At 36.8% G+C, this 27,560-nt stretch overlaps 1 protein-coding gene across 2 annotated transcripts in view; it reads left to right on the plus strand.

The window, feature by feature from the left end:
- Nucleotides 1-27,560, plus strand: part of NBEA (neurobeachin) — a 740,071-nt gene that overhangs the window by 38,218 nt on the left and 674,293 nt on the right. For both annotated transcript variants that reach the window (XM_066236595.1, XM_066236597.1), the window contains exon 2: nt 27,267-27,498. In XM_066236595.1, coding sequence (XP_066092692.1) covers nt 27,267-27,498 — 232 coding nt within the window. The remainder of the gene's footprint in view (nt 1-27,266; nt 27,499-27,560) is intronic.

Genomic DNA, 27,560 nt, shown 5'->3' on the forward strand with positions numbered 1-27,560 from the left:
AATTTTTTCTTGTTCTATGACACCACAGCTGTTGCATATAATTGTCATCTCAGTATAGATTGCAGTACATGACATCCTAGAACCAGGAGATCTCAGGGATTATAATAAATATGTGGAAGTGGGCTTAGAGGAGAAATAAACTGATATGCTTAGCAAACTAAACTAGTGTACTTCTTTCTGTCCACAGGTTTCAGCAGAGGTCTAGCTCTCCTTCTATATTACCTCTTTGGGCCTGATCAGTACTTCTGTAATTGCGATTTGTCAATAAAGTCAGATAATTTAGATACTCAGATAATAGGAAAATAAAAATTAATTTAGTGAAAAGGTTATGAGATATAATGCTATTTTAGGAAGATGAATTTCACAGTGGTATTTAGTGGTGACTTAGGTATTAGAAGGAGGGAAAAAAGTATTTTGAAACTGATGTGGTAGCTAGAGAAAATGAAGAAGATTTGAACGAGTCTGAATAAGAGAGAAAGTACTGATATTAGAACATTACAATTGAAATAGAGAAAAAAACAGAAGAATCAGGTAATGTGAAGGTGTCAGGTTTTCATGATGGAGAAGAGTAAATTATGGAAAAGGTTTTAGTTAAGGGAGAGAGTTTTTAAAAAAAAATTTTTTTTTAATTTATTCATTTTAGAGAGAAGAGGGAGAGAGAGAGAGAGAGAGAGAGAGAGAGAGAGAGAGAGAGAGAGAGAGGAGAGACAGAGGGGGGGGGAGGAGCTGGAAGCATCAACTCCCATATGTGCCTTGACCAGGCAAGCCCAGAGTTTCGAACCGGCGACCTCAGCATTTCCATGTCGACACTTTATCCACTGCGCCACCACAGGTCAGGCTAGAGTTTTACCTTTTTGTTTAATTTGTAATGTTCTGCAGGTAGATTTTGGAAAAGGGAGACCTTTTCCTCAACCCTTCTAGGTTCTTTTGGCCTAGCCTAAATAATTGAATGGGCATGATGCAAGAGAAAATGACAAAATTTAATTGCATGTACACTTACGTAAACCCCATGTACATGAGAGGTTCAGAGACAGAAAGGTAAAATGAGGTAAGGTAAATGCGATGTGCTGAGCCAAGGAATGAGGTAAAGCGCCTGGGACTCCAGAGGGGAGGAGGGCAGGTGCTAGGACAGTAAGAGCAGATGTTCAGTAATTAGAAGTATGCCCTTACTGATAGATAGGTCATAAAAAAGTTTTATCTGGTAATAGCTCTTCATGGGCAAAGTCCCAATTTAAATTCCTTAAGGGAAAGAAAGGTAGAAGCTTCTCCTGAGCCTGTAGGGTCTCAATTGTCTCAGCTCAGAATAGTTCACATGTCAAAGTAGCCCATCTTGGAGGTACCTGTGCTGTGTGATAGTACTTTTCCAAGAAGTTGAATTTTGGAGGGTATGTATCATGTATATATCATACAATATATACACATTCTACTGCTAAAAATCAACTCTTAGGTTTAAACTTTTCTCAAATTTTTTTAACTTTTCATCCATAATATAGATTTTGTTATTTCCATGGGAAGCAAATTGTAAAGAAGTGTATGGGAGAGGTAGGACCTGTGAAATCCTTGAGTAGCTTAGGAAAATTGTTTTATTAAGGGTATTTTAGGTAGAAGTTGTCTACTGATAACCAATTACTTGGATTAATACACTTAAATAATTGTTTATTTTTGTAAAATAAACCTGTTTGTACATGTAATTATTGAGTTTTTAAAATATCTGAGTTCTAGATTTCCAACGTAATTGAGTCATGTAAGACATGAATAACAAAGTAATAAGAAAATATGAAATAAAAAGATCACTATTTACTTTTTATTTAGAAGTTTTTATTTTCCTTTCACAAAGTAAGCATTATTGTATTCATCTTACGTAGGCACAGAACTAACTTTAAAAGTGTAGATATTTCTTTTTGTAATATGATTCCAATGTCACTAGATTTGTTGGTTTCCATGTTTGATCCCAGGATTCCTTAAAAATAAATATCAAAGGCAACTCACAGTATATATAACTACTTTTCAGTCTTCTTTAATACTAGTTTATGGTTTTCTTTATGTGAGCTAAAGCATATTATTACTCTATACAGTTAATGTCCATTTAAAAGTTATAATAGTGTTATTTAATTCAAGTCATGTGGCCTGAAAAAACAAATTTCATGAGGTAGAATGTCCTCAGAATAACATTATGGAGACTTATGTTTATAATTGCAAACATATTTTAGAATTTAAATTATTCATTTTAAACTTTACAGTAAGATGCATATATAAAAATAGAAAAAAAGTGTGCTCTGTTAAAGAACTTTCATAATAACCTTATTTGACTAATTATATGTATAACAGTGATTTTTGTGTGCAGATTTTATTTATCTTTACACAAAGTGCAGGTATATTTATGGTTGAATTTTGAGATTTAAATAAAAGAAAGGAATGTAGATATTAGTTATGATACAGTTTTTGGTTATCCTTTATTCATTAATTTAAAAGTCATTTCTTACAGAGTTACATTTAAATTGAGGGAAATAATTAGAATAAAATTATATTTTAATATCAAAGCAGTCAACTCTTGAAAATCTCAGATATTCAAGTATTATTCACAATTAGAATTTAAAAGATTAGAAATTCAATACATTGTGCTTTTCTATCATGTTTGTCAATGAAACTTAAAAAAAATTTTTTTTCTTTAATTGTGTTTACATAGATTCTAGGGTCACCTCGAATGCATCCCCCCTCTCCCGTATTCCCCTCAACATCTCCTTTGTCCCCCTTCCTACAGCGCCCTCCCCCTTCCCTTCAGGTTTATCCCATCCTCTCATCCCCTTTCCCTCTGTCCTCTTTTCCTCTGGTCCCTTTGATCCCTCCTCTGTCTCAATTCCGTTCCCTCAGTTCACATTATTCCTTGGATTCCTCAAATGAGTGAGGTCATATGATATTTTTCTTTCTTTGCCTGGCTTATTTCACTTAACATAATAGTTTCCAGGTCCATCCATGTTGTTGCAAAAGGTAAGATTTCCTTCTTTTTCGTGGCCCCATAGTATTCCATTGTGTATATGTACCACTGCTTTTTAATCTACTCGTCCGCTGACAGACACCTGGGCTGTTGCCAGATCTTCACTATTGTGAACAATGCTGCAATAAACATGGGGAGGCATTTCTTTTTTTTAGTCAGTGATATGGTGTTCTTCGGATATATTCCTAAAAGTGGGATGGCTGGGTCAAAAGGCAGATTTATTTTTAATTTTTTGAGGAATCTCCACAAAAATTTTCCACAGTGGCTGCACCAGTCTGCATTCCCACCAGCAGTGCAGGAGGGTTCCCTTTTCTCCACATCCTCGCCAGCACTTATTCTGTGATGTTTTGTTGATGAGCGTCATTCTGACCGGTGTGAGTTGGTATCTCATTGTGGTTTTAATTTGCATTTCTCTAATGATTAGTGATGTTGAACACTTTTTTATCTGTCTATTGGCCATCTGTATGTCCTTTTTGGAGAAGTGTCTATTTATTTCTTTTGCCCATTTTTTTACTGGATTTGAGTTTTACAAGTTCTTTATAAATTTTGGTTATTATATCAGACGTATTGTTGAATATATTCTCCCGTTGTGTGGTTTGTCTTTTTATTCTGTTCATTTGTCTTTAGCTGTACCAAAGCTTTTTAGTTTGATATAGTCCCATTTGTTTATTCTGTCTTTTATTTCACTTGCCCGTGGAGATAAATCAGCAAATATACTCCTGCGAGAGATGTTGGTGAGTTTATATCCTATGTTTTCTTCTAAGATGCTTATGGTTTCATGACTTATATTTAAGTCTTATCCATTTTGAGTTTATTATTGTGAATGGTGTAAGTCGGTGGTCTAGTTTCATTTTTATTGCAGGTAGCTGTCCAATTTTCCCAACACCATTTATTAAAGAGACTGTCTTTACTCCATTGTATGCTCTTACCTTCTTTGTCAAATATCAGTTGTCCATAAAGGTGTGGGTTTATTTCTGGGTTCTCTGTTCTGTTCCATTGATCTATATGCGTGTTCTTATGCCAGTACCAAGCTGTTTTGAGTACAATGGCCTTGTAGTGTAACTTGATATCGGTAAGTGTGATACCTCCCACTTTATTCTTCCTTTTCAAGATTGCTGAGGCTGTTCGTGTTCGTTTTTGGTTCCATAAAAATGTTTGGAATATGTGTTCTATATCTTTGAAGTATGTCATTGGTATTGCATTGAATTTGTAAATTGCTTTGGGTAATATAGACATTTTAATGATGTTTATTCTTCCTAACCATGAACACGGTATATGCTTCCACCTGTTTGTATCTTCCTTGATTTCTTTTATTAATGTTTTATAATTTTCCGAGTACAAGTCTTTAACCTCCTTGGTTAAATTTACTCCTAGGTACTTCATTTTTTTTTTGTTGCAATGGTGAAGGGGATTGTTTCCTTAATTTCTTTTTCTGACAGTTCATTGTTGGTGTGTAAAAATGCCTCTGATTTCTGTGTATGAATTTTATACCCTGCCACATTGCTGAATTCATTTATCAGGTTGAGTAGTTTTTTGACTGATACTTCAGGGGTTTTTATATACAGTATCATATCATCTGCAAATAATGATAATTTTACTTCTTTTACAATTTGGATGCCTTATATTTCTTCTTCTTGTCTGATTGCTGTAGCTGGGACTTCCAGTACTATGTTGAATAAGAGTGGTGAAAGGGGGCACCCCTGCCTTGTTCCTGATCTTAAGGGGATTGCTTTTAATTTTTGCCCATTGATTATGATGTTGGCAGTGGGTTTGTCATAGATGGCCTCTATCATGTTGAGGTATGTTCTCTGTATTCCCACTTTGTGAGAGTTTTTATTTTTTTTAATTTTTAAAAATTTATTTTATTTTATTTTTCTGAAGCTAGAAACGGGGAGAGAGTCAGACAGACTCCCGCATGCGCCCGACCGGGATCCACCCGGCACCCCCGCCAGGGGGCGATGCTCTGCCCACCAGGGGGCGATGCTCTGCCCCTCTGGGACATCGCTCTGTTGCGACCAGAGCCACTCCAGCGCCTGGGGCAGAGGCCAAGGAGCCATCCCCAGCGTCCGGGCCATCTTTGCTCCAATGGAGCTTCGGCTGCGGGAGGGGAAGAGAGAGACTGAGAGGAAGGAGAAGGGGAGGGTTGGAGAAGCAGATGGGTGCTTCTCCTGTGTGCCCTGGCCAGGAATCGAACCCGGGACTTCTGCACGCCAGGCCGACGCTCTACCACTGAACCAACCGGCCAGGGCCTAGAGAGTTTTGATCATAAATGGGTGTTGGATTTTATCTAATGCGTTTTCTGCATCTATTGAAATTATCATGTGGTTTTTCTTCTTCCTTTTTTCTATGTGATGAATCACATTGATTGATTTACAACTATTGTACCATCCTTGCCTCCCCAGAATGAATCCCAGTTGATCATGATGTATGATTTTTTTCATGTATTGCTGGATCCCATTTGCTAATATTTTGTTGAGCATTTTAGCATCTAAATTCATCAGGGATATTGACCTATAATTTTCTTTCTTTGTGTTGTCTTTGCCTGGTTTTGGAATGAGGATAATGCTTGCCTCATAAAAAGAGCTTGGAAGTCTTCCTTCCTCTTGAATTTTTTGAAATAGCTTGAGAAGGATAGGAGTTAGTTCTTCTTTGAATATTTGGTAAAATTCTCCTGTGAAGTCATCTGGCCCAGGGCTTTTTGTTTGTTGGGAGTTTTTTGATAACTGTTTTGATCTCATTTGTTGTAATTGGTCTGTTTAGGTTTTCTGATTCTTCCGGATTGATTTTGAAAGATTATATGTTTCACGGAATTTGTCCATTTCACCGAGGTTGTCTAATTTTTTGGCATACTGTTCTTCACCATATTTTCTTACAATATTTTGTATTTCTGTTGTATTGGTTGTTATTTCTCCATTCTCATTTCTAATTTTATTTATTTGAGTCCTCTTTTTTTCTTGGTGAGTCTGGTTAAGGGTTCATTGATCTTGTTACCCTTTCAAAGAACCAGCTCTTTGTTTCATTGATCCCCTCTGTATTTCTTTAGCCTCTATGTCATTTATTTCCACTCTGAACTTTATTATTTCCTTCCTTCTACTTCCTCTGGCCTGTACTTGCTGTTCTAAACTTTGATGTGATTGATTCCATAATGTTTCTTTGTAAATAGACACTATCATATGTGTGTATCAGTGTTCATGTGTTTGTGTGTATATTTGCACACAAAACATAAAAATGAATATTATTTGTGAAGAGATTTTTAAGTTTCATTGTAAAAACAATTTATTACTTTGTGTTACAATCCAAGTGTTGGTCAAATAAGTTTGTAAATGATATATATGTCTGCTCGCTTATAGTTTGCATTGGATGTGGGGGGACAGTCTGTAAGCAGGCAGGATTCTTATAGGCTAAGGCTTAGTTTTAAGACTAAGCCTTTTTCACCCTTTTTGCTGTGGAGTAGTGCAATCCCATCATGCCTCAGATAAGTGACTTCGTATTAGAGACTTCCCTATTTTGTATATTGGATTAAAAGTTTGGATTTCTATGTTATAAAGTGGGAGCAAACGGAGAGCTTGCTCTCTCTTGGGTTCTGAGATTAGCATTAGAGGAGAGAGGAGAAAAGAGAGCAGAGAAAGGCCACGTGGAGGAGAGCAGAGACAGCCAAGATGGTGGAGTGCTGAAAGAGAAGCCAGTTAGTGCAGAGTTTGTGTAGAGAGAAGGAGATGGGGAACAAAGGATGTTGGGCAGATAAAATATATTATGGTCACTTTGTTAAAGATGGTGCTGCCCATGTGGAAGCCGTTGCCCAGGTGATGTTAATGTGTGTTGGGGGCAGGCTGTGGGTGGGCAAGATCCTTGTAGCCTGGGGCTTGGTTTTAGGACTAAGCCTTTCCCACCCTTTTGATGTGGGGTGGTACAATCCCATCATGCCTCAGATAAGTGACTTTGTATTAGAGCAGCGGTTCTCAACCTGTGGGTTGTGACCCCGGCAGGGGTCGAACGAGCAAAACACAGGGGTCGCCTAAAGCCATCGTAAAATACATATTTCCAATGGCTTTAGCCACTGAGAAGCCGTGCTACCGTCTGCAGCAGTGCTATTCAGCTTGAACACACGCCGTTATGGACGTGCGTTCCAAATTGAATGCCTGCGGTCATGCGCAGACGTGATTGCATCATCCGTCCGGGGCCTAAGGAGCGGGGGAAGGGGGGGGCACTCCACAGTCCATAGCAGTGCATTACGTGTGTCCGGCGCTTGCTGACATCATCAGTGGGCGGGTGCAGCAAGCGCTGGAGGACAGAAGCCTAGGAGGCGGAGAGCCAAGAGAGCCTGCGAGACAGCCTGCTGGTGTAGAAAAGGTTAATAGTGTAAAAACAGTACACGCACCATGCACACAATACTGTGTAAGTTTAAGGTGCTTTGTGTGTAATCATTGCACAGTACACAAAGCACCATACATTTACACAATGTGAACTACATCGGTCTTATACTATAAGAGACCACTATAAGATGTAGTTCATACTGTTCCCCAATGTATAATTATCTCCCACTATTTTCCCATATTCTGAATGAGGAAACTGCTGAAATCAGCGGTTTCCGGCATTGAATCCGCCTCCTATTGATTTCATTGGGAGTGCGGCGGATTTTGTGGAAGAGAGCTCCCGAGAATCTCCGGTTACCACACAATCCGCCGCAGCCTCCTTTTGATTTCAATAAGAGGCGGAGAAATGACAGTTTCCGACACATTTCTTCCTCTCCTATTCAAGTCAATGGGAGGCCGCAGCAGATTCCGCTCAAACATAGAGCATGTTGCTTAATTTTTTCCACGCTAGAACTTTTCCTAGAGCAGAAAAATTCCAAAGGTGGAATCCGCCACCCCCAATAGACTTCTATAGGAGGCAGATCTTTTATACTGCAGAATCTGCACAGCAGATTCCTCAGTGAGGCCTCTTTCAGTCTATTGGGGGTGGCGGAAGATTTATTCAGATTTTACAGACTGGGAAAGAGCTCATATTCTGTTACAGTAGCGGTGACAAGTCCTTGAAAGGCTTTAAGCTGGAGGAATGACATTTGTTTTAAAAATATCATCAGGCTACAGTAGAAAGACACAGGGTAAAAAAAGTGGTGATCTGGTATAAGACTTTGTTCAAAGTAGATACACAGTAATTAAAAAAAATAAAGCAATGAGATTAGAGTTAAGCTAACAGTCTAATTTCTATTTGTTTCCAGTACTTATTTCCATTTATATTAGTAACAGTGTTTGAACCTATGTCGTCACTTCCTTTGAGTAAATATCAAGAGCAGAATTGCTAGCATGTATGAATAAATATATGTTTAGCACAAGAAACTTGACTCATTGTTTTCAAAAGTAGTTGTGTCATTGTATTCACACTAAAAATGTGTAGGAGTTACAACTGTTTCATATCCTCTTCATTACTTGATGCTGTCAGTCTTTTTTATTTGATTTCTGTGGGTGTTTATGGTAGCTTAACTATGCTTTTAATTTGCATTTTCTTAGTGACAAATAATATTGAGCATCTTTTTATGTGCTTAGAGCACACTTTAATAGTTTTTTTGAAATGTTTAGATCTTTGGCCCATTTAAAAAAATAATTGGGTTGTTTTTTACCAGGAAGATGTGAGAGCTCTTTATACATTCTGGCTATAATTCCTTTATTACATATATGATTCCCAAATATTTCTTTTCAAGTTGTGGTTCTTTTCATTCTCGTAAGGTTGTATTAGTTTTGTAGAAGTCAAATTATCATTTTTTTTATATGGAGATTGCCCTTTGTAGTCTGTTTAAAAAAATATGTGCCTAACCCAAAAGTTAAGATTTTTCCTAGATGTTTTATAAATTTAACTCTTACATTTGTGAATAATGTAAAGTTAGAGTCCAGGTTTATTTATTGGCATATAGATGTTCAGTTGTTCCTCACTATTTGTATATATTGTTCTTTCTCCATCATTTATTTCTCTTGACACCTCTGTCTATAATCAGTTGATCATTTACTAATATGTGTTTGATTTGTGTAGGTCTACTTTTGGACTTTCTGTTATGTTCTGTGAATGCCTATGCTATTCTTACAGCAATACCACGCTGCCTGGATATATGTGGCTTTGTAGTAAGTTATAGCATCTGTTTAACTTCTCCAATTTGTTCTGTTTTGGATTTGTTTATAGACCCTTTTAATGTTCATATACATTTTAGCCTAACCAGTGGTGGAATAGTGGAGAAGATGTTGACCTGGGATGCTGAGGTCTGAGGTTCAAGTCCTGAGGTTGGTGGCTTGAGTGCAGCCTGTTTGGCTTGAGCCCAACAATTGCTGGATTGAAGCCCAACGTCTCTGGCTTGAGCAAGAGGTCACTGGCTCAGCTGGAGCTCCCCAATCAAGGCACAAGTGAAGAGCAATCAGTGAACAACTGAAGTGCTGCAACTACAAATTGATTTCTTTCCATCTGTCTCCTTTCCTGTCTCTCTGTCTCTCTCTCGCAAAAACAAAAGCAAGAAAACCCCAACAAACAAAACAAAAAAAATGTTCATACATATTTTAGAACCAATTTATGAATTTTTAACAGTTAGAAAATACAGCCACGATTTTGTTTAGGATTGTGTAAAAATTTGGGTGGAATTGTTATCTTCCAGTCCTTGAAAATGATACGTTTTCATATCTGTTTAGGTTTTAGTTTACTTTCTTTTAAAAATAAAATCTTAATTTTGTCCTTTAAAGACTGTACAGACCTTACTGATGTATTCAGTATAATGCTGAATTGCAAGCAGTTGGAGAGGACTTCTTTGTCTTACTTCTGAAAAGTATGCAGTCCTTCACCATTAAATATCTTGTTATTTGTAATTTTTCATAGATACCATTTATCAGTTTGAGGAAGTTTTTTTTTTCTTTCTTTTTTTTTTTTGAGACAGAGAGAGAGACAGATAGGAACAGACTGACAGAAGGAAGAAAGATGAGAAGCATCAATTCTTTGTTGCAGCACCTTAGTTGCGTATTCATTGCTTTCTCATGTGTGCTTTGACCTGGGATCTACAGCAAAGCAAGTGACCCCTTGCTCAAGCCAGCGACCATGAGGTCCTGTTTATGATCCCATGCTCAAGCCAGCGACCCCGTCTGTGCTCATTGGTGAGCCCTCACTCAAGCCAGATGAGCCCACACTCAAGCTGGTAACCCTGAGGTTTTGAATCAGGGTGTCCTAGTCCAATGCTCTATCCACTGCGCTCTATCCACTGCAGCATCGCCTGGTCCAGCAAAGAAGTTTCTTTTCTTTTTTTTCTGAAGTGAGAAATGGGGAGGCAGAGAGACAGACTTGCACATACGCCCGACCAGGATCCACCCGGCATGCCCACCACGGGGCAATGCTCTGGCCATCGGAGGCGTTGCTCTGCTACACTGGAGCCATTCTAGTGCCTGAGGCAGAGGCCATGGAGCCATCCTCAGCTCCTGGGCCAACTTTGCTCCAGAAGAGCCTTGGCTGCAGGAGGAGAAGAGAGAGACAGAGAGAAAGTAGATGGGGAAGGGTGGAGAAGCAAATGGGCACTTTTCCTGTGTGACCTGGCAGGAAATCGAACCCGGGACTGACTGACTTACACCGGGCCAACGCTCTACTGCTGAGCTAACAGAGCAGGGTCAGGAAGTTTCTTTATAATTCTAGTTTGCTGAAAATTTTTCTGTTGTTTTGAATCTTTTAAAATGATTTTTCTTTATCCTTTTAGATGATCATATGGCTTTTGTTTTTTAGTCTATTGATATGGTGAATTTACATTGTTTGATATATTGATTAGTAAGGTAAACTTATATTCCTGGGATAAATGTACTGGGTCATGATGTATAATTTTTTTTTTTTTTTGTATTTCTCTGAAGCTGGAAACAGGGAGAGACAGTCAGACTCCCGCATGCGCCCGACCGGGATCCACCCGGCACCCCCGCCAGGGGGTGACGCTCTGCCCACCAGGGGGCGATGCTCTGCCCCTCTGGGGCGTCTCTCTGCAACGACCAGAGCCACTCTAGCGCCTGGGGCAGAGGCCAAGGAGCCATCCCCAGCGCCCGGGCCATCTTTGCTCCAATGGAGCCTCGGCTGCGGGAGGGAAAGAGAGAGACAGAGAGGAAGGAGAAGGGGAGGGGTGGAGAAGCAGATGGGCGCTTCTCCTGTGTGCCCTGGCCGAAAATCGAACCCAGGACTTCTGCACGCCAGGCCTACGCTCTACCACTGAGCCAACCGGCCAGGGCCACGATGTATAATTTTTAAAACATGTTTCTATATTTCATTTGCTTTATACTATGTTAATGTTTTTTGTGTCTATATTTATGAGGGTTATTTAGCTGTAGTTCTTCCCCCACCCCCGATATGTTTTTCTGGATTTATTTCCATGGTATTGTTGGCCCATAAAATGAGTATGGGAGTATTCTCTTGTTTTAAAATTTTGGGAAAAGACTGTGTAAAATTGAATAGTATTTTTTTTTTAAGTAACTGACAGCATTCATCTGTGAAATCATCTAGATCTGGGGCTTTGTTAGAATATTTGTAACTACAAATTTAATTGCCATGATCGACATAGAACTAGTTAGGGGTTTTCTTGGTAAGCATGCTCTGTTAGTTTATATTTATCCAAATGATACACTTTTTAAAATTTAAATTATTAAATTTTTAGGCATAAAGTTATTTTAGAAAGATCACATCCTTTTAGTGTATGTATATAGAATCTATAGTGATGATTTCTTTATTTGTACTAATTAGTTATTTTCTTCTGTCTTACTTTGGGTATAATTTAGTCTTTTCTAATTCTTAATGGGGAAAATGAGATGACTGATTTAAAATCTTTCTTCTTAAGTAATGTAGTATTTTAATGCTCTAAATTTCTCTGAAGTACCATTTTGTCTCCATCCTACACATTTTGACATGATATGTTTTTGATTTTCATGTACTTTAGAAATTTCTTGGTGACTTCTTCAACCCACAGGTTATTTAAAATACGTTTTCAGATACTTTGGTATTTTTTTGAAGTGTATTTTTACTGATTTTTATTTTAATTCTCCTGTGATCAGAATTATGAGCCTCATTGAGATTTCTTTTGCATCCCAGGATATTCCTATCTTGGTGAATATTTTATGTACGCTGAATATGTTTCTACTGTTGTTGAATAGTGTTTTACATGCCTACGTAACAATTAGTTCAAGTTGGTTGGTAATGTCTTTAAGTCTTCTGTATCTTTATTGATTTATTTTAAATTATTTTTTGGTCTATAACTGAAAGAGAAGTGTTGAAGTTTTCAACTAAAATTGCAGATTGTTCTTTTTCTCTTATTGGTATAAGGCTTTGCTTCCTGCTTTTTAAAGCTGTAGTATTTTATGAATTCATACTTAGAATTGCCATGTCATTTTGATGACTTAACCCCTTTCTTCTTATGGAAAGTTCCTGGGTGTGTGTGTGTGTGTGTATACACACACATATACATATACATATATATAAAGTCAGATTTTTCTGATATTAATTTAGCTAGACTATTTTTTTAAAATATGTTTGTATGCTATATCCTTTTCCATTCTATTGCTTTTTTTTTTAAGTGAGAGACGGGGAGGCAGAGACAGACTCCCACATCTGCCCGGACCGCTATCCACCTGGCAAGCCCACTAGGGGGCGGTGCTCTGCCCTTCTGAGGCCCTTGCTCTGTTGCACTGGAGCCATTTTTTTAGCTCTTGAGCAGAGGCCATGGAACTATCATCAGCACCCTGGGCCAACTTGCTCTAATGGAGCCATGGCTGCAGGAGGGGGCAAGAAGAGAGAGAGAAAAAAAAGCGAGAGGGGGAGGTATGCAGTGTGCTTTGACCAAAAATCAAATCCGGGATATCCACACACCAGGCCGACTTTCTACCACTGAGCCAACCAGCCAGAACCCCATTCTTTTGCTTTTAACCTGTGTGTTTCTTTATGCTGTAATTCTTTGGTTTCAGTGTTAACCAAAATATAAGTTCAGTCTGTAATAAAGAACAAAACCACATTTATTTGAGCAAAAAGAATCGCAGCCTGCCAGACACAGATTCAGTAGCAAGCTAAATTGTACTTCAAAGAGAACAAAGAAAGTGGGATTTATAATGAGAGACCACCAGTGCAGCCCCTCAACTCAAATGAAGGATTGCTGGGTAGATTAACAGTGATCTTTTCTAATATGTAAAAGAGGTGGGGCCAAAACTGCAAGGAGGAGGTCAAGTTTATACTTGTCCATGCAGCAGTTATTCCAGAACATTTATGACTCAGCAGCTTTGAGAACTGAGGCACAAATGTACATTGGCCCCACTTCCTCAATAGCCTCCTGACTGTTTTGACTGTCTTAGAAATGTTTATTCCATTTGATTTTTGCCATCATCACTAAGTTATTTCTCAACTGCTTGCTGCCTGGTTTTATAAATAAAATTTTACTGAAACTTTGTCTTGTCATTTACATTTTATATGTGGCAGTTTTTAAGTTACAAATGTGGAATTGAATAATAAAGAAATGTGACCTGGAAGTCTAAGATATTTACTGTATAGTCCTTTAAGAAATAACTTCCTGACCTGTACAGTTTTTTTCTTTTTTGGTTGATAGATATTGTTAGATCTATCTGTATTTTATACATATTTAAATCTCTGTGCTCCAGATGGAGGTTGCAGGTAGATCCCAGTCCGAACGCACGCAGGAGTCTCTCAATCTCCCCTCCTCTTAACTTAAAAAAAAAAATCTCTGCCTTTTAAGTGATGGTTTTAGATTATTTACACGTAATGCAATGATTATTATGGCCATTTTTTAGTCTGCTACCTTTGTTGTTTTCAGTTTATCACATTTGTTTTTGTTTGTCCTTTTCCTTTTTCATATCTTGGTTTTAATTAATTGAATATTTGTTATGATTTTATTTTATGTCTACTGTTGATTTATTAACTATCTATTTGTTTCTTTAATTTTTTTTTTCTTAACAGAACTAAGACTTCAACTTTTTAGAGGTGTTTTAGGTTATGGAAAAATTGAGGGAAAGCTCCATAGATTTCCACACATGCATAGCCTCTCTTATTATCAAGATACCCCATGATAGTGGTACATTTGTTATTATCAGACAACCTACACAGATACATCATACTCACTCAAAGTCTCTTTTACCTAATGCCTCATTCTTTGTGTTTTACATCTTATGGATTTGACAAATATATAGTGACATGTATGCACCGGTATAGTATATTTTCACTATCCTAAAAATCCTCTGAATACCTTTTCATTCCTGTCTTCATGATCCCCAGGCAACCAATTATCTTTTTATTGTCTCCATAGTTTTGCCTTTTCCAAAACATCATATTGTCATATAGTTAAAATCATACTGTAGGAGGGGTCCCCAAACTTTTTACACAGGGGGCCAGTCCACTGTCCCTCAGACTGTTGGAGGGCCGCCACAGTACACTGACCACCAATGAAAGAGGTGCCCCTTCCGGAAGTGCGGTGGGGGCCGAATAAATGGCCTCGGGGCTGCATGTGGCCCGCGGGCTGTAGTTTGGGGACACCCGAAACTTTTCATATTGGCTTCTTCACTTAATAATATATAATTAAGGTTTCTTTGTGTCTTTTTATGGTATGGTAGCACTACTTTCTTTCTCCTCCCTCCCTCCCTCCCTCCCTCTCTTTTTCTCTTTCTTTTTTTTTAGAACTAAATGATACTCTGTTGTCTGGATTTACCATTCACCTACTGAAAGGTATCTTGGTAGCTTGTACTTGTGGCAATTATGAATAAAGTTTCTATAAATATCCATGGGCAGATTTTTGTGTGGACACAAGTTTGTGGCTCCTTTGAGTAAATACCACCTATTGCAACGCTGGATTGTATGGTAAGAGTATGTTTCGTTTTGAATGAAACCACTAAATTGTGTTTCAGAGTGGCTGTGCCATTTTGCAGTACACCAGGTGAATGAATGCACCTTTTGCTCCATTTTTACACTAGCATTTGATGTCATTGTTTTGAATTTTGATCAATCTAACAGGTGTGTAGTGTTATCTCATTTTTGTTTCAATTGGCATTTCCCTGGTGACATGAGTATCTTCACATATGCTTATTTGCAATTTGTATATCTTCTTCAGTGAGGTGTCTGTTAAGGTCTTTAGTATTTCTTTTTCGTATTTAGTGTTTTTTTCTAGAAATTATAGCTGCATTATTTTTTTGTGTGTGTAACAGAGACAGAGAGAAGGACAGATAGGGACAGACAGACAGGAAGGGAGAGAGATGAGAAGCATCAGTTCTTCATTGCAGCACCTTAGTTGTTCATTGATTGCTTTCTCATATATTCCTTGATGGAGTAGCTGCTTCAGCCAAGCCAGTGACCCCTTGCTCAAGCCAGTGACCTTGGGCTCAAGCCAGTGACCTTGGGCTCAAGCCAGCTGACCTTTGGGCTCAAACCAGTGACCATGGGGTCATGTCTATGATCCCACACACAAGCCAGTGACCCCATGCTGAAGCTGGTGAGCCCGTGCTCAAGCCAGCCACTTTGGGGTTTCAAACCTGTGTCCTCTGTGTCCCAGTCCACAGAACCACTGCCTGGTCAGGCCCAGTTGCATTATTAACTTACTTTCTCTATTTTCAAATAATGTATCACTTTAGGTATGGGGTTAGAACCTTTGAAAGTATACTTATATTTCCCCTTTCCTGTTCTTTGTGCTCTTGCTATCATGGTTTTTACTTCCAAATGTGTTATAAATACCTTAATATGCTGTTCTTATTTTTGCTGTGGATAATTATAAAATGTTTTTAAAAATATGAAAAAAATGTCTTTTATTTAACAACAGACTTAACAATTCTGGCATTCTTCAATTTTTTGTGGCTTTTCAAATTTATATCTGGCATCATTTTTCTTCTGTTGAAAGAAGTTACTTTCACATTTTTTATAGTAAAGTCTACAGACATTGAATTCTCTCAGCCTTTATTTATCTGCAGATAACTTTATTTTGTTTTTATTTATGAAATGGATTTCTTAGTTTTCTTTTTTGCTTCAAGCTTTGCTTTAATTTTAAAAAATTTATTGAATTTATTAAGGTAACATTAATAAAATTATATTTTTCAGGTATGCAATTTAATAATCTTAGGGATTTCTGTGTTAGGCTAGGTATTAGAATTAATTTTTCTTTTTTGTGACAGAGACAGAGAAAGACAGGGAGGGACAGATAGGGACAGACAAGAAGGGAGAGTTGGTCATTGATTCCTTTCTCATATGTGCCTTGACCAGGGGGCAACAGCAGAGCAAGTGACCCCTTGCTCAGATCAGTGACCTTGGGCTTCAAGTCAGTGACCTTTGGGCTTAAGCCAGCGACCATGGGGTATGTCTGTGATTGCATGTTCAAACCAGTGACTCTGTGCTCAAGCTGGTGAGCCTGAGCTCAAGGTGGGTGAGACCCCGTTCAAGCTGGTTACCTTGTGGTTTCAAACCTGGGCCCTCTATGTCCCAGTCCAAAGCTCTATCTGCTGTGCCACTGCCGCCACCACCTGGTCAGGCTAGGGATTAGAATGTAAAAGTATGTATTCATTTGACATGTAACACTTCTACTTCTTAATGCATTTTATATGTCAGTTGTCTGTTAGCAGCCAATTGTATATACTTACATATGTTTCTTGTACTCATATAAACCAATTACAAATGTGGTTTATACTACATGTTTAAAATATATTTTGAAGAAGGCACTTATTGTATGATAGTCACTCCCTTTGTTTTTTCTCTACCTTTCCCTAGAGCTTTTTGGATTGTATTTGTAGCAGCATTAGTTCTACTCTTGGGTATAATTATTTCTGTACCATTGAAAGATTGCCAATACGAACTACTTGTAGAGAGGACTGGTGTGAAAGAAATAAGAAATAAGCAATTTTCTGCTTTTATTGCCTTATTTTATTAGCTGGGTTCAGTATCATTAACTTTTATTACATTCATGTCAAATTATAAAGTCTTTTTATGTTATATACTAAACACTTGTCTTCATTCTCAAGCTGATGTTTAACAGCAGAACTTGAAGGTTAGATGACTGGTGATGGTACATATTTATGTTTTGGTGTGTCTTTCTGGTGTAGATGTACTTCTTATTTCTTTATGATATTGGTAAAATAAGACAAATTCTGGTTCTGATTCCAGCTCCTAGACCTGGGGCAGGTTACATAACTTGTACCAACTTCAGTTTCCTTGTTTGAGATGGTCATCTTACAGTCATTAGAATGAAACGTGGCTACATATGTTTGTAAATTACTAAGCACATAGTAAATGTTCATAAAATATGGTTTTTAATTATCATGTTTTAGCTTTTTATTTCTTTGTAAAATTACATATAGATATAGCTTTATCTTGAAGATACACTATTTAAAACTTAGTAATTTAAGAGCTTAATAATTTAGTTTGTATCAATATTGTTTCTTGTTCTGGGCTGATGCAGTTAATATCTATGCCATAAATGCTCCCAGCAAGTGTCCCAGCTGTGGGGATATTCTCAGTTCGGTGAAACAAAGGCATTCTTCACATGTGTCCTTTAGGGAGCTATGTGACAGTTCTTTGGGAGTAAGGTCCCTACTGCTTCCTGTGGAACTAACAATCCACACAAATTCAGGCTGTTGTCCTTATGACTGTTATCAGTGATTGTAGATGTGACAGTGCCTTATTGTAGGTGTGACAGACACCAAACAGTAGCTTCTGCTTCACCATGTCTTCCCATGATTGTTGTATGATTTTGACTTGATTTCAGAATTCTTCAGAAGTTCATTATGACAGTTTTTGTCAGCTCATTAGTTTTCTTTTGGGAGGACATTAGCCCTGGAATTGATCCCCTGCCATTTTTTGGTGATGTCACTCCCCAAATTTTTTTTTCAAAGAAAGATGTTGTAAACTGATTTCACTTCAAAATAGTTATAAATGGGATATGGAAATATAATTAAGACTGATTTTAACTAAAAATTTTATGGTATATTTAGTGTCTTAGTCAATAATACAAATGCCCTGAATTTTACCTGTGAAACCTTACACACCCTACATGTAATGATAGAAAAAGTGTAAGTCAACTGAGAGATATAACAGGATTGAGAAAGCATTTTCTTTGCTTTGTAATAATCTCTGGAGCATTAAAAGAGTTGAGTGGCAATAAGAGTGGCTCATTGCTGAAGGAGAGAAGTAGAATGCAAGAAGTTTGGCTTACAGCTCGGTGACTGAGCGTGAGTTAGTGAAGCCGTCTAGCCCCCTGCTTTCCTCCCTCCTGCTCTCTTATCCTGCCCATCTCCCCATTCTCTGTTAGATAGTGAATAAATTATGTGGACCTGGCAGTGTGTTAATGGTATGGATATAGTGGATAGACAGTAGTGTTCCGTATGCCTACAAAGCTTATGTAATGTGGGGAATAGAAAGAAATTTGCAAGCATATGTGATCCATGTTAATGACTGCTGTGGTGTGGATGGGTCATAATGGAAGTTTAAAGAAAGATCATCTTTATGGTTACTGGGAAGGCCTTCTGGATTAAGTGATGTCTTAACTGATACTTGGAGGGTTGTTTTTTTTTCATTTTTCCGAAGCTGGAAATGGGGAGGCAGTCAGACAGACTCTCGCATGTACCCGACCGGGATCCACCCGGCATGCCCACCAGGGGGCGATGCTTTGCCCCTCTGGGGCGTCGCTCTGTTGCGTCCAGAGCCATTCTAGCACCTGAGGCAGAGGCCACAGAGCCATCCCCAGCGCCGGGGCCATCTTTGCTCCAGTGGATTAATCTATGACAACAAAAACAAAAAAGGAGAGAAGACAAAGATTAATAGTAGCAAAGAAGGATGGAGTGCAGAAGCACTCATGAGATAACATAATACAATGAATATGATATATACCCTTTTTATTACCTAATGGTAACAACCCCTGAAAAAACCACTACAGAAACACATGGCTTAAAAAAAGAAGAAACAGGAAAGAAGTATTGAGTACAGCCAAACTAAAACAAATGACAGAAAAACAAAAGAGAAGAACCAAACAAGATACAAAGCTATCAGAAAGCAATATGTAAAATGGCAATAGGAAACCCTCAAGTGTCAATAATTACATTAAAAAGTAAATGGATTGAATTCACCAATAAAACAACACAGTAGCAGAGTGGATCAAAAAATGAAATCCATCTATGTGCTGCCTTCAAGAAACACATCAGGCCCTGGCCGGTTGGCTCAGTGGTAGAGCGTTGGCCTGGCCTACGGAAGTTCTGGGTTCGATTATAGGCCAGGGCACACAGGGGAAGCGCCCATCTACTTCTCCACCCCTCCCCCCTCCTTCCTCTCTGTCTCTTCCCCTCCCGCAGCTGAGGCTCCTTTGGAGCAAAGATGGCCTGGGCACTGTGGATGGCTCCTTGGCCTCTGCCCCAGGCGCTAGAGTGGCTCTGGTCGCGACAGAGCGATGCCCCGGAGGGGCAGAGCGTCGCCCCCTGGTGGGCATGCCGGGTGGATCCCGGTCGGGTGCATGCGGGAGTCTGTCTGACTGTCTCTCCCCGTTTCCAGCTTCAGAAAAAATACAAAAAAAAAAAAAAAAAAAAAGAAAGAAACACATCAGAGCTACAAGGATAAAAAAAAATCAAAGTGAAAGGTTGGAAAACAATTCTCTAGGCAAATAATATCCAAAGAAAAGCAGGTGTAGCCATACTCATATCAACAATGCTGACTATAAGACAGCAAAGATAATCAGAGACAAAGATGGTAATTTCATAATGATAAAGGGGACATTGAATCAAGAAGACATAACACTTCTTAATATATATGCACCAAGCCAAAGAGCACCAAAGTATATATCTACAAACTAACCTAAAAATAAAAACTGACAAAAATACAATCATACTTGGAGACATCAATATCCTGCTGATGGCTCTAGATCGTTCATCCAAACAGAAAATCAATAAAGAAATATTGGCATTAAATGAAACACTAAAATGATTGGATATGATAGACATCTACAGGACATTTCATCCCAAAACATCAGAGTATACATTTTTTTTCCAGTGTACATGGAACATTCTCAAGAATTGACTATATTTTAAGCCACAGAGGTAACATCAACAAATTCAGAAAGATTGAAATCATACCAAGCGTATTCTCTGACCTCAAAGCTTTGAAACTAGAATTCAACTGCAAAAAATAAGGAAACAAACCCACAAAAATGTGTAAATTAAACAACACACTTCTAAAAAATGACTGGGTCAAAGTAGAAATAAAAGCAGAGATCAAAAGGTACAGTGGTAACTTGAGATACAGATTTAATTTTTTCTGTAACCAAGCTCGTAAGTCAGTCAATTCGTATATCAAACTGCCAATACTGGACCCGTGCGCTAACATGCCAACTAATAAAAATACGGACCAAGTCGCAGCTCATATCTTAAAAAAAAATGTTGATCTGTTCCTATCTCAAGGTACCACTGTTTATATAGACAAATGAAAATGACAATATGATATATCAGAATCACTGGGATGCAGCAAAAACAGTAATAAGAGGAAAGTTCATATCACTACAGGCTTATATGAACAAACAAGACAGACCCCAAGTAAACTTAACATCACATCTTGAACTAGAAAAAGAAGAACAAAGGCAACCCAAAAACAGCAGAAGAAAGGAAATAATAAAAATCAGAGCAGAAATAAATGAAATAGAGAACAGAAAAATTATAGGAAAATCAATAAAACAAAGAGCTGGTTCTTTGAAAAGATCAACAAAATTGACAAACCCTAGGCAAGTCTCACTAAGGAAAAGAGAGAAAGGACTCATATAAACAAAATATGAAATGAAAGAGGAGAAATCACCACATATATTATAGATGTACAAAGAATTATTGTAGAATACTATGAAAAACTATATATGCCACCAAATTTAACAATCTAGAAGAAGTGTATAAATTCCTAGAACAATACAATCTTCCTACACCGAGTCTCGAAAAATAGATATCCTAAACAGACCCATAAGCAGGGAGGAAATAGAAACAACTACCAAAAACCTCCCAAAAAATACAAGTCCAGGGCTGACAGCTATACTAGTGAATTCTATCAAACATTCAAAGAAGATTTGTTTCCTATTCTACTAAAAGTCTTCCAAAAAATTGAAGAAGAAGCAATACTTCCAAATACATTTTATAAGGCCAACATAACCCTCAGACCAAAACCTGGCAAGGACAACACACAAGAAGAAAACTACAGTCTAATATCTGTAATGAATACAGATGCTAAAGTCCTAAACAAACTACTAGCAAATGGAATACAACAACACATTAAAAAAATAATTCATCATGATCAAGGGGGATTCATCCCGGAATCACAAGGATGGTTCAACATAGTAAAACAGTTAATACACTATGTCAACAAAACAAAGAACAAAAGCCATATGATCCTATCAATAGATGCAGAAAATGCATTCGATATAAAGAACATCATTTTATGTTTAAAACACTCAACGAAATGAGTAGAGAAGAAAAATATCTCCACATAATAAAGGTCATTTATGACAAACCTTCAGCTAACATCATACTAAATGACAAAAATCTGAAAAATTTTCCTCTAAAATCAGGAACAAGACAAGGTTGCCCACTCTGTTCACTCTTATTCAACATAGTGCTGGAAGTTCTAACCTGAGCAATCAGACAAGAGAAAGAAATAAAAGGCATTCATATTGGGAAAGAAGAAGTAAAGGTTTCACTTTTTGCAGATGATTAGATCCTGTACATCAAAACTCCCAAGGACTTCACAAAAAGACTGTTAGAAACAATAAACCAATACAGTAAGGTCACAGGATACAAAATTAATATACAGAAGTCTATTGCCCTCTTACATGTCAACAATGAAACTTTTAAAAATGAGCTCAGAAAACTAATCCTTTTTACGGTTGCAAAAAATACGGTACCTAGGAATAAACATAACAAAGAATGTAAAGGAGCTATATACTGAAAATTACAAAGCATTGTTAAGGGAAATCAAAAGATACAATGAAATGGAAAAATATTCCTTGGATAGGAAGAATAAATATAGTTAAAATTACTATATTACCCAAAGCAATATATAAATCTAATGCAATTTCCATCAAAATTCCAAAGTCATTTTTTAAAGAAATGGAACATAAAAACATCAGGTTTATATGGAACTATAAAATACCTCGAATAGCCAAAATAATCCTATGGAAAAGAATGAAGCTGGGGCATTACAATACCTGACTTCATATTATATTATAGAGCCATGATAATCAAAACAGCATGGTATTGGTAGAAAATAGGCACTTAGACCAGTGGAACAGAATAGAGGGCCCAGAAATAAAACCACATTTATATGGTCAAATCATCTTTGATAAAGGAGCCAAAAACACACAATGGAGAAAAGAAAACCTCTTCAATAAATTGTGCTGGGAAAACTGGAAAGCCACATGCAAAAAAATGAAACTGCAAAAAATTGAAACTCAACTACAGTTTGTTTCCTTGTACCAAAATTAATTCAAAATGGATCAGAGACCTAAACATAAGATCTAAAACAATTAATTAATTAGAAGAAAACATAAGATTGTAAACTCATGGACCTTGGCCATAAAGAGCATTTTATGAATTTGACTCCAAAGGCAAGGGAAGTGAAGGCAAAGATAAATGAATGGGACTACATCAGACTAAGAAACTTTTGCACAGCAAAAGAAACAAAACAAAATAAACAAGACAACCAACTAAATGGGATATTTTCAAACAAGAGCTCAGAGAAGGGCCTAATATCCAAAATATACAAAGAACAAAACTCAACAACAAACAATCCAATAAAAAAAATGGGAAGAAGACACGAACAGACACTTCTCTCAGGAAGAAATACAAACGGCCAATAGAGATATGAAAGGGTGCTCATCTTCATTAGTTATTAGAGAAATGCAAATCAGAACTATAATGAGATACCACCTCACACCTGTTAGATTAGCTATTATCAACAAGACAGGTAACAACAAGTGTTGGAGAGGCTGTGGAGAAAAAGAAACCTCATTCACTGCTGGTGGGAATGTAAACTAGTGTAACCATTATGGAAGAAAGTATGGTGGTTTTTCAAAAAATTAAGAATAGAACTACCATATGACCCAGGAATCCCTCTACTGGGTATATACCCCCCAAACTCAAAAACATTGGTACGTAAAGACACATGCAGCCCCATGTTCATTGCAGTATTGTTCACGGTGGCCAAGACATTGAAACAACCAAAAAGACCTTCAGTGGATGACTAGATAAAAAAGAAGTGGTACATATATACTATGGAGTACTACTAAGCCATAAGAAATGATCACATAGAATCATTTATGACATGGATGGACTTTGATAACATTATACTGAGTGAAATAAATCAGGAAAAACTAAGAACTGTATGATTCTATACATATGTGGGACACAAAATTTGAGACTCATGAACATAGATAAGTGTGCAGTGGTTACCAGGGGGAGGGAAAGGGAGGAGAAAGAGGGAGTGGTGGGAGGGGAGGGGAATAAAGAAAACCAAATAAAAAGTGACAGAGGGCAGTTTGACTTTGGGTGATGAGTATACAACATAATTAAATGTCAAAATGATCTGGAGATATTTTCTCTGAATCTATGTACAGTACTCTAATTGATCAATGTCACCCCATTAAAATTAATTGTCTAAATAAAATTTAAAAAGTGGGTAGAAATTTCTTCAAAGAAAATAATACAGTAATTTTATATTATGTAAATGAAACTACTGTATTAAAAATGCTTAGCTATTCTATTGATTTTATATAAATTCGGTTATGACTGATTTTTGAGTCAGAAGCACCATGTAGAAAACTTTTGGGTGACAGTATCTTTTAGAATTTTAAGAAGGTCTGGAAGAGAATAGTACCCTTAATTGTGCAAGTGGAATATCACACTGACACATTTACAGACGGTCTCAATTGGTTCATAAATCTTTTTTTTATATTACGGTAATAGTGATCTTCGCTCTTTTGATTTAGCTTTTTTAGCCTTTTTGTTACTATATTTGCTTTTAAAAATATTATCCTATGAATTTTCATGTTTTAGTATTTATTGCTAATTTTTAAAAATAATAGAGCCTTCAAAGTTTTCTTCTTTCTTGCTGAAATAATTTTAAATAAATTGGTTGTCTTTATTTTGATTTACTACTTCTAGATGTTTCATTTCTTACCCACAGAAGACATTTTGTCTCTCCTCATTTTCTCCCACACAGTGTTCATAAAAGTGATATTTTTCATTGTGCTATGACAGATCTGAATCTTAACTTTTAAATTTACCCTCATTGACTTCATAACAAGGTGTTAGGTGCATTTTCTAGTCTAAATTAGAATCTTGGATCCACCATTTACGTATGTGTGACCTTGGTCATGTTGCTTAACCTTATTTATCTATAATTTCTATGAGGACAATTATGCCAGTTCATTCTACTTTTTGCTTATATGCTTTAATTGGTAAGTATTGAACCACTAATTAGAAGTGGGAAATAAATATTTCCCTTATCTCGGAATAATAGTTTTGTAAGCATTAGCCACATTAACACTAATGTGTTAGAAGTTGTAATAAAGGTTAAAATTGTACATTATCTACAGTTAATATGTTTACAGCTTCTGGCAGTGAAATAAGTTAGCCATAACTGAACTCTTTTTTAATTATATGATATATCTACAGGGGTATTGTCCTTTTTAATTGTGAAAATGGAACCTTAGGCTTCTCATAACAGAGCCTGATTGTTAGAATTACACATATTAATTGTTAATTCCTTTATAAGTAGACTATTTTCCCTTTAATCTGAGCCCATCTCTGTTATTTATACATTTCATTATCATTCTTGGTTAGACCAGATTATGCTAAAGCACTTAGAACTTATTAGGAGGTTATTCTAAAAATTGTCTTCAATTGTTCTTTCACTTTATTGTATACTATTTCTTACAAAGATTTATTCAGAGGCTCATAGGCTTAAGTCATGGTATCTGCTTCTGTTATTTCAATCAGTAAGTGTCATTGTTTTTCAAACCTATTTATTTCTCTGTGTGATTCACTTCTAAAGAGCTTCTTCTGAGTTATTAATCACTGGTCTGCAAGGTTCAGAGTTGTGACCCAAATCAGTTGGGCATATAGTAATGAATAAGCAGTTTTTTTGGTAAGACTCTGATGGCAAAAATGTTGTTGGAGTTGGTTTTCATAGATCTAGCTCATCTTAACTAGATGCCCAACTTTGTCCTTAAATGCTTATAACCTAATTACTTTATTTAATCTACACAACAACCCTATTACATAGGAACTTTTATTCTGAGACTGTTGATGAAATAACTGAAACTTAGAGAAGGAGTATTATAAATGTCATACTACAAGTGAATCTAGGAAGTCTGAATTCAGAGCCAAACTCTCAACTACTCTTGTAGCTATTATTATTAATGAACCAGAAGTAGTAAGAGGAAATGATTTCATACATAGAAGAAAAACTAGCCTTTAACCAGAGAGAATATCTAGGTCAGTTTAAGGTCAGAAGTTAACACTGGAGCTATTCCCCTCCCCCAAAGGAAGTGGGAGGAGAGAGAGGGAGGGAGAGAAAAGACAGTAAGAAGCATCAATTTGTAGTTGCTTCACTTTAGTTATTCACTGATTACTTCCACTGTGTGCCTTGACAAGGGTGGTAAGCAGTCCTCTAGCTGAGCCAGTGACCCCTTGCTCAAGCCAGCAAACTTGGGCTCAGGCCAGCAACCTTGGGATCATGTTTTAATCCTGCACACTAGCAGGCAACCTGCTGGCTAGCTTGCCTTCAGGTTGATGAGCTGTGTCAATCCTGTTTCAAACCTGGGACCTCAGCATCCTGGGTTGTCACTCTACCCACTGTGCCACCACTGGTCATGCTTGGGGCTAGATTCTTACAAAGTTGAATTCTGGAGCTTTTACAGAGAAAAATAAAGAGAGTATAATATATTAAAATTTGAAAAAAATTTGTTTTTAAATTCTTAAATTTTAGAAGACTTAAAAAATATTTTAAAATATTTTAGTGCTTGTATGGACTTGTGTGAAGATAAACTTACTGGGTTTTGATTCTATGTCCTCTACTAGTTTTGTGAGACGTTTTGCAAGTTAATTAAACTCTGTGGCTATGATTACTTACTTGTAAACTGAAGAAAATACAGCTCTTGTAAGTAGTAATGAGAATAAGTTTTTTTAAATATATATAAAGCACTTAGAATAGTACTAAATGGCATGTGGTGTTAGGTGGTGGTATTATTGTTACTACTATTTATCCCTTTATATCATACCATGTGGTCATTTGTTCATATTAATACCTTTTATTGATGGAAAATTAATTCTATATACTTTTTAATTTTGATTTCTAGTCTATATCTGTTCCTACTCTTACTTTTTCTTTGCTTTCTCTTTGTCAACTCCTCACAATTTATGTTTTTTTATGCTGTATATAACTAGTCAGCCAGCCTCAGCCTTTATTGGATTAAGGTAGAGCATGTATACATATATGCATCTTTATTCTTGGAATTTAGCACTATTGGTGCATAGACTTTTTTTTTGTCCACAAATATGTCCCTAGTTCCTAGAACACTAAGTCCTAATCTTTAATAAATATTTGCTGAATGAATGAATAACTTTTCTTCCTAAATTTTCCTTTCTGTTAACCAAAAAGATACCCAGTTTGTCATTGTTCTCCTTTAAGAATAGTACTTATAACTGAACATAATAACTTATGTGTGATTGGTTAATAGAGAATAAGAGTGTCCTTATAGTATATCTGTGAATTTGTCTACCACTGTGTTTGGGAGGTACAGTAATACTTTTGACTCATTCAGCACAATGCCACAGATATGTTGCCATTCAGTCAGCTTTTTTTTTTTTTTTACCAATTTATACAACTGATTCCATTATTTCAATATTTACTTTTAATGTCTTAAAATTTATACTTAAATATCATGTTCTAGGGATTATCACTTTTAAGGGCTTTTTTGTAGGAATTTGTCTTGCATCCCACCCACTAGTCATATGCCCTGTATTGCTCTGTTATTCTATAGATTTGAAATCAATTTTTTTTATTTAAAAAATTAGATTTATCTTTGCAAATTTTAATTTTTATAACACCTGTGTTCACTTATCTGTAGCTCACAAATTTTTACTAAAATTAGTTTTAGACTAGAAGTCTTGAAATTTTTTAGAGTAGCTGTGCTTTCTTGCAAGTTGAATGTTTGGCATTATTTTATTTTATTGTTACAAATAACCTCCCAGTTTATCATTAGTTATGTATTTTTGTTTGTTTTCAGCTGGTTGGTGGAGAATTTGACTTGGAGATGAACTTTATTATCCAGGATGCTGAGAGTATAACGTGCATGACAGAGCTTCTGGAGCACTGTGATGTAACCTGTCAAGCAGAAATATGGAGCATGTTTACAGCCATTCTACGAAAAAGTGTTCGGAATTTACAGACTAGCACAGAAGTTGGGCTAATTGAACAAGTATTGCTGAAAATGAGTGCTGTAGATGACATGATAGCAGGTATGAGGTTATCCGACAGGATATAAATGCTTTTAGAGATTTATGTACTTCTCTTTATATTC

This window comes from Saccopteryx bilineata, chromosome 6, assembly GCF_036850765.1.
Source record: "Saccopteryx bilineata isolate mSacBil1 chromosome 6, mSacBil1_pri_phased_curated, whole genome shotgun sequence".
In the NCBI taxonomy this organism is placed as follows: domain Eukaryota; kingdom Metazoa; phylum Chordata; class Mammalia; order Chiroptera; family Emballonuridae; genus Saccopteryx; species Saccopteryx bilineata.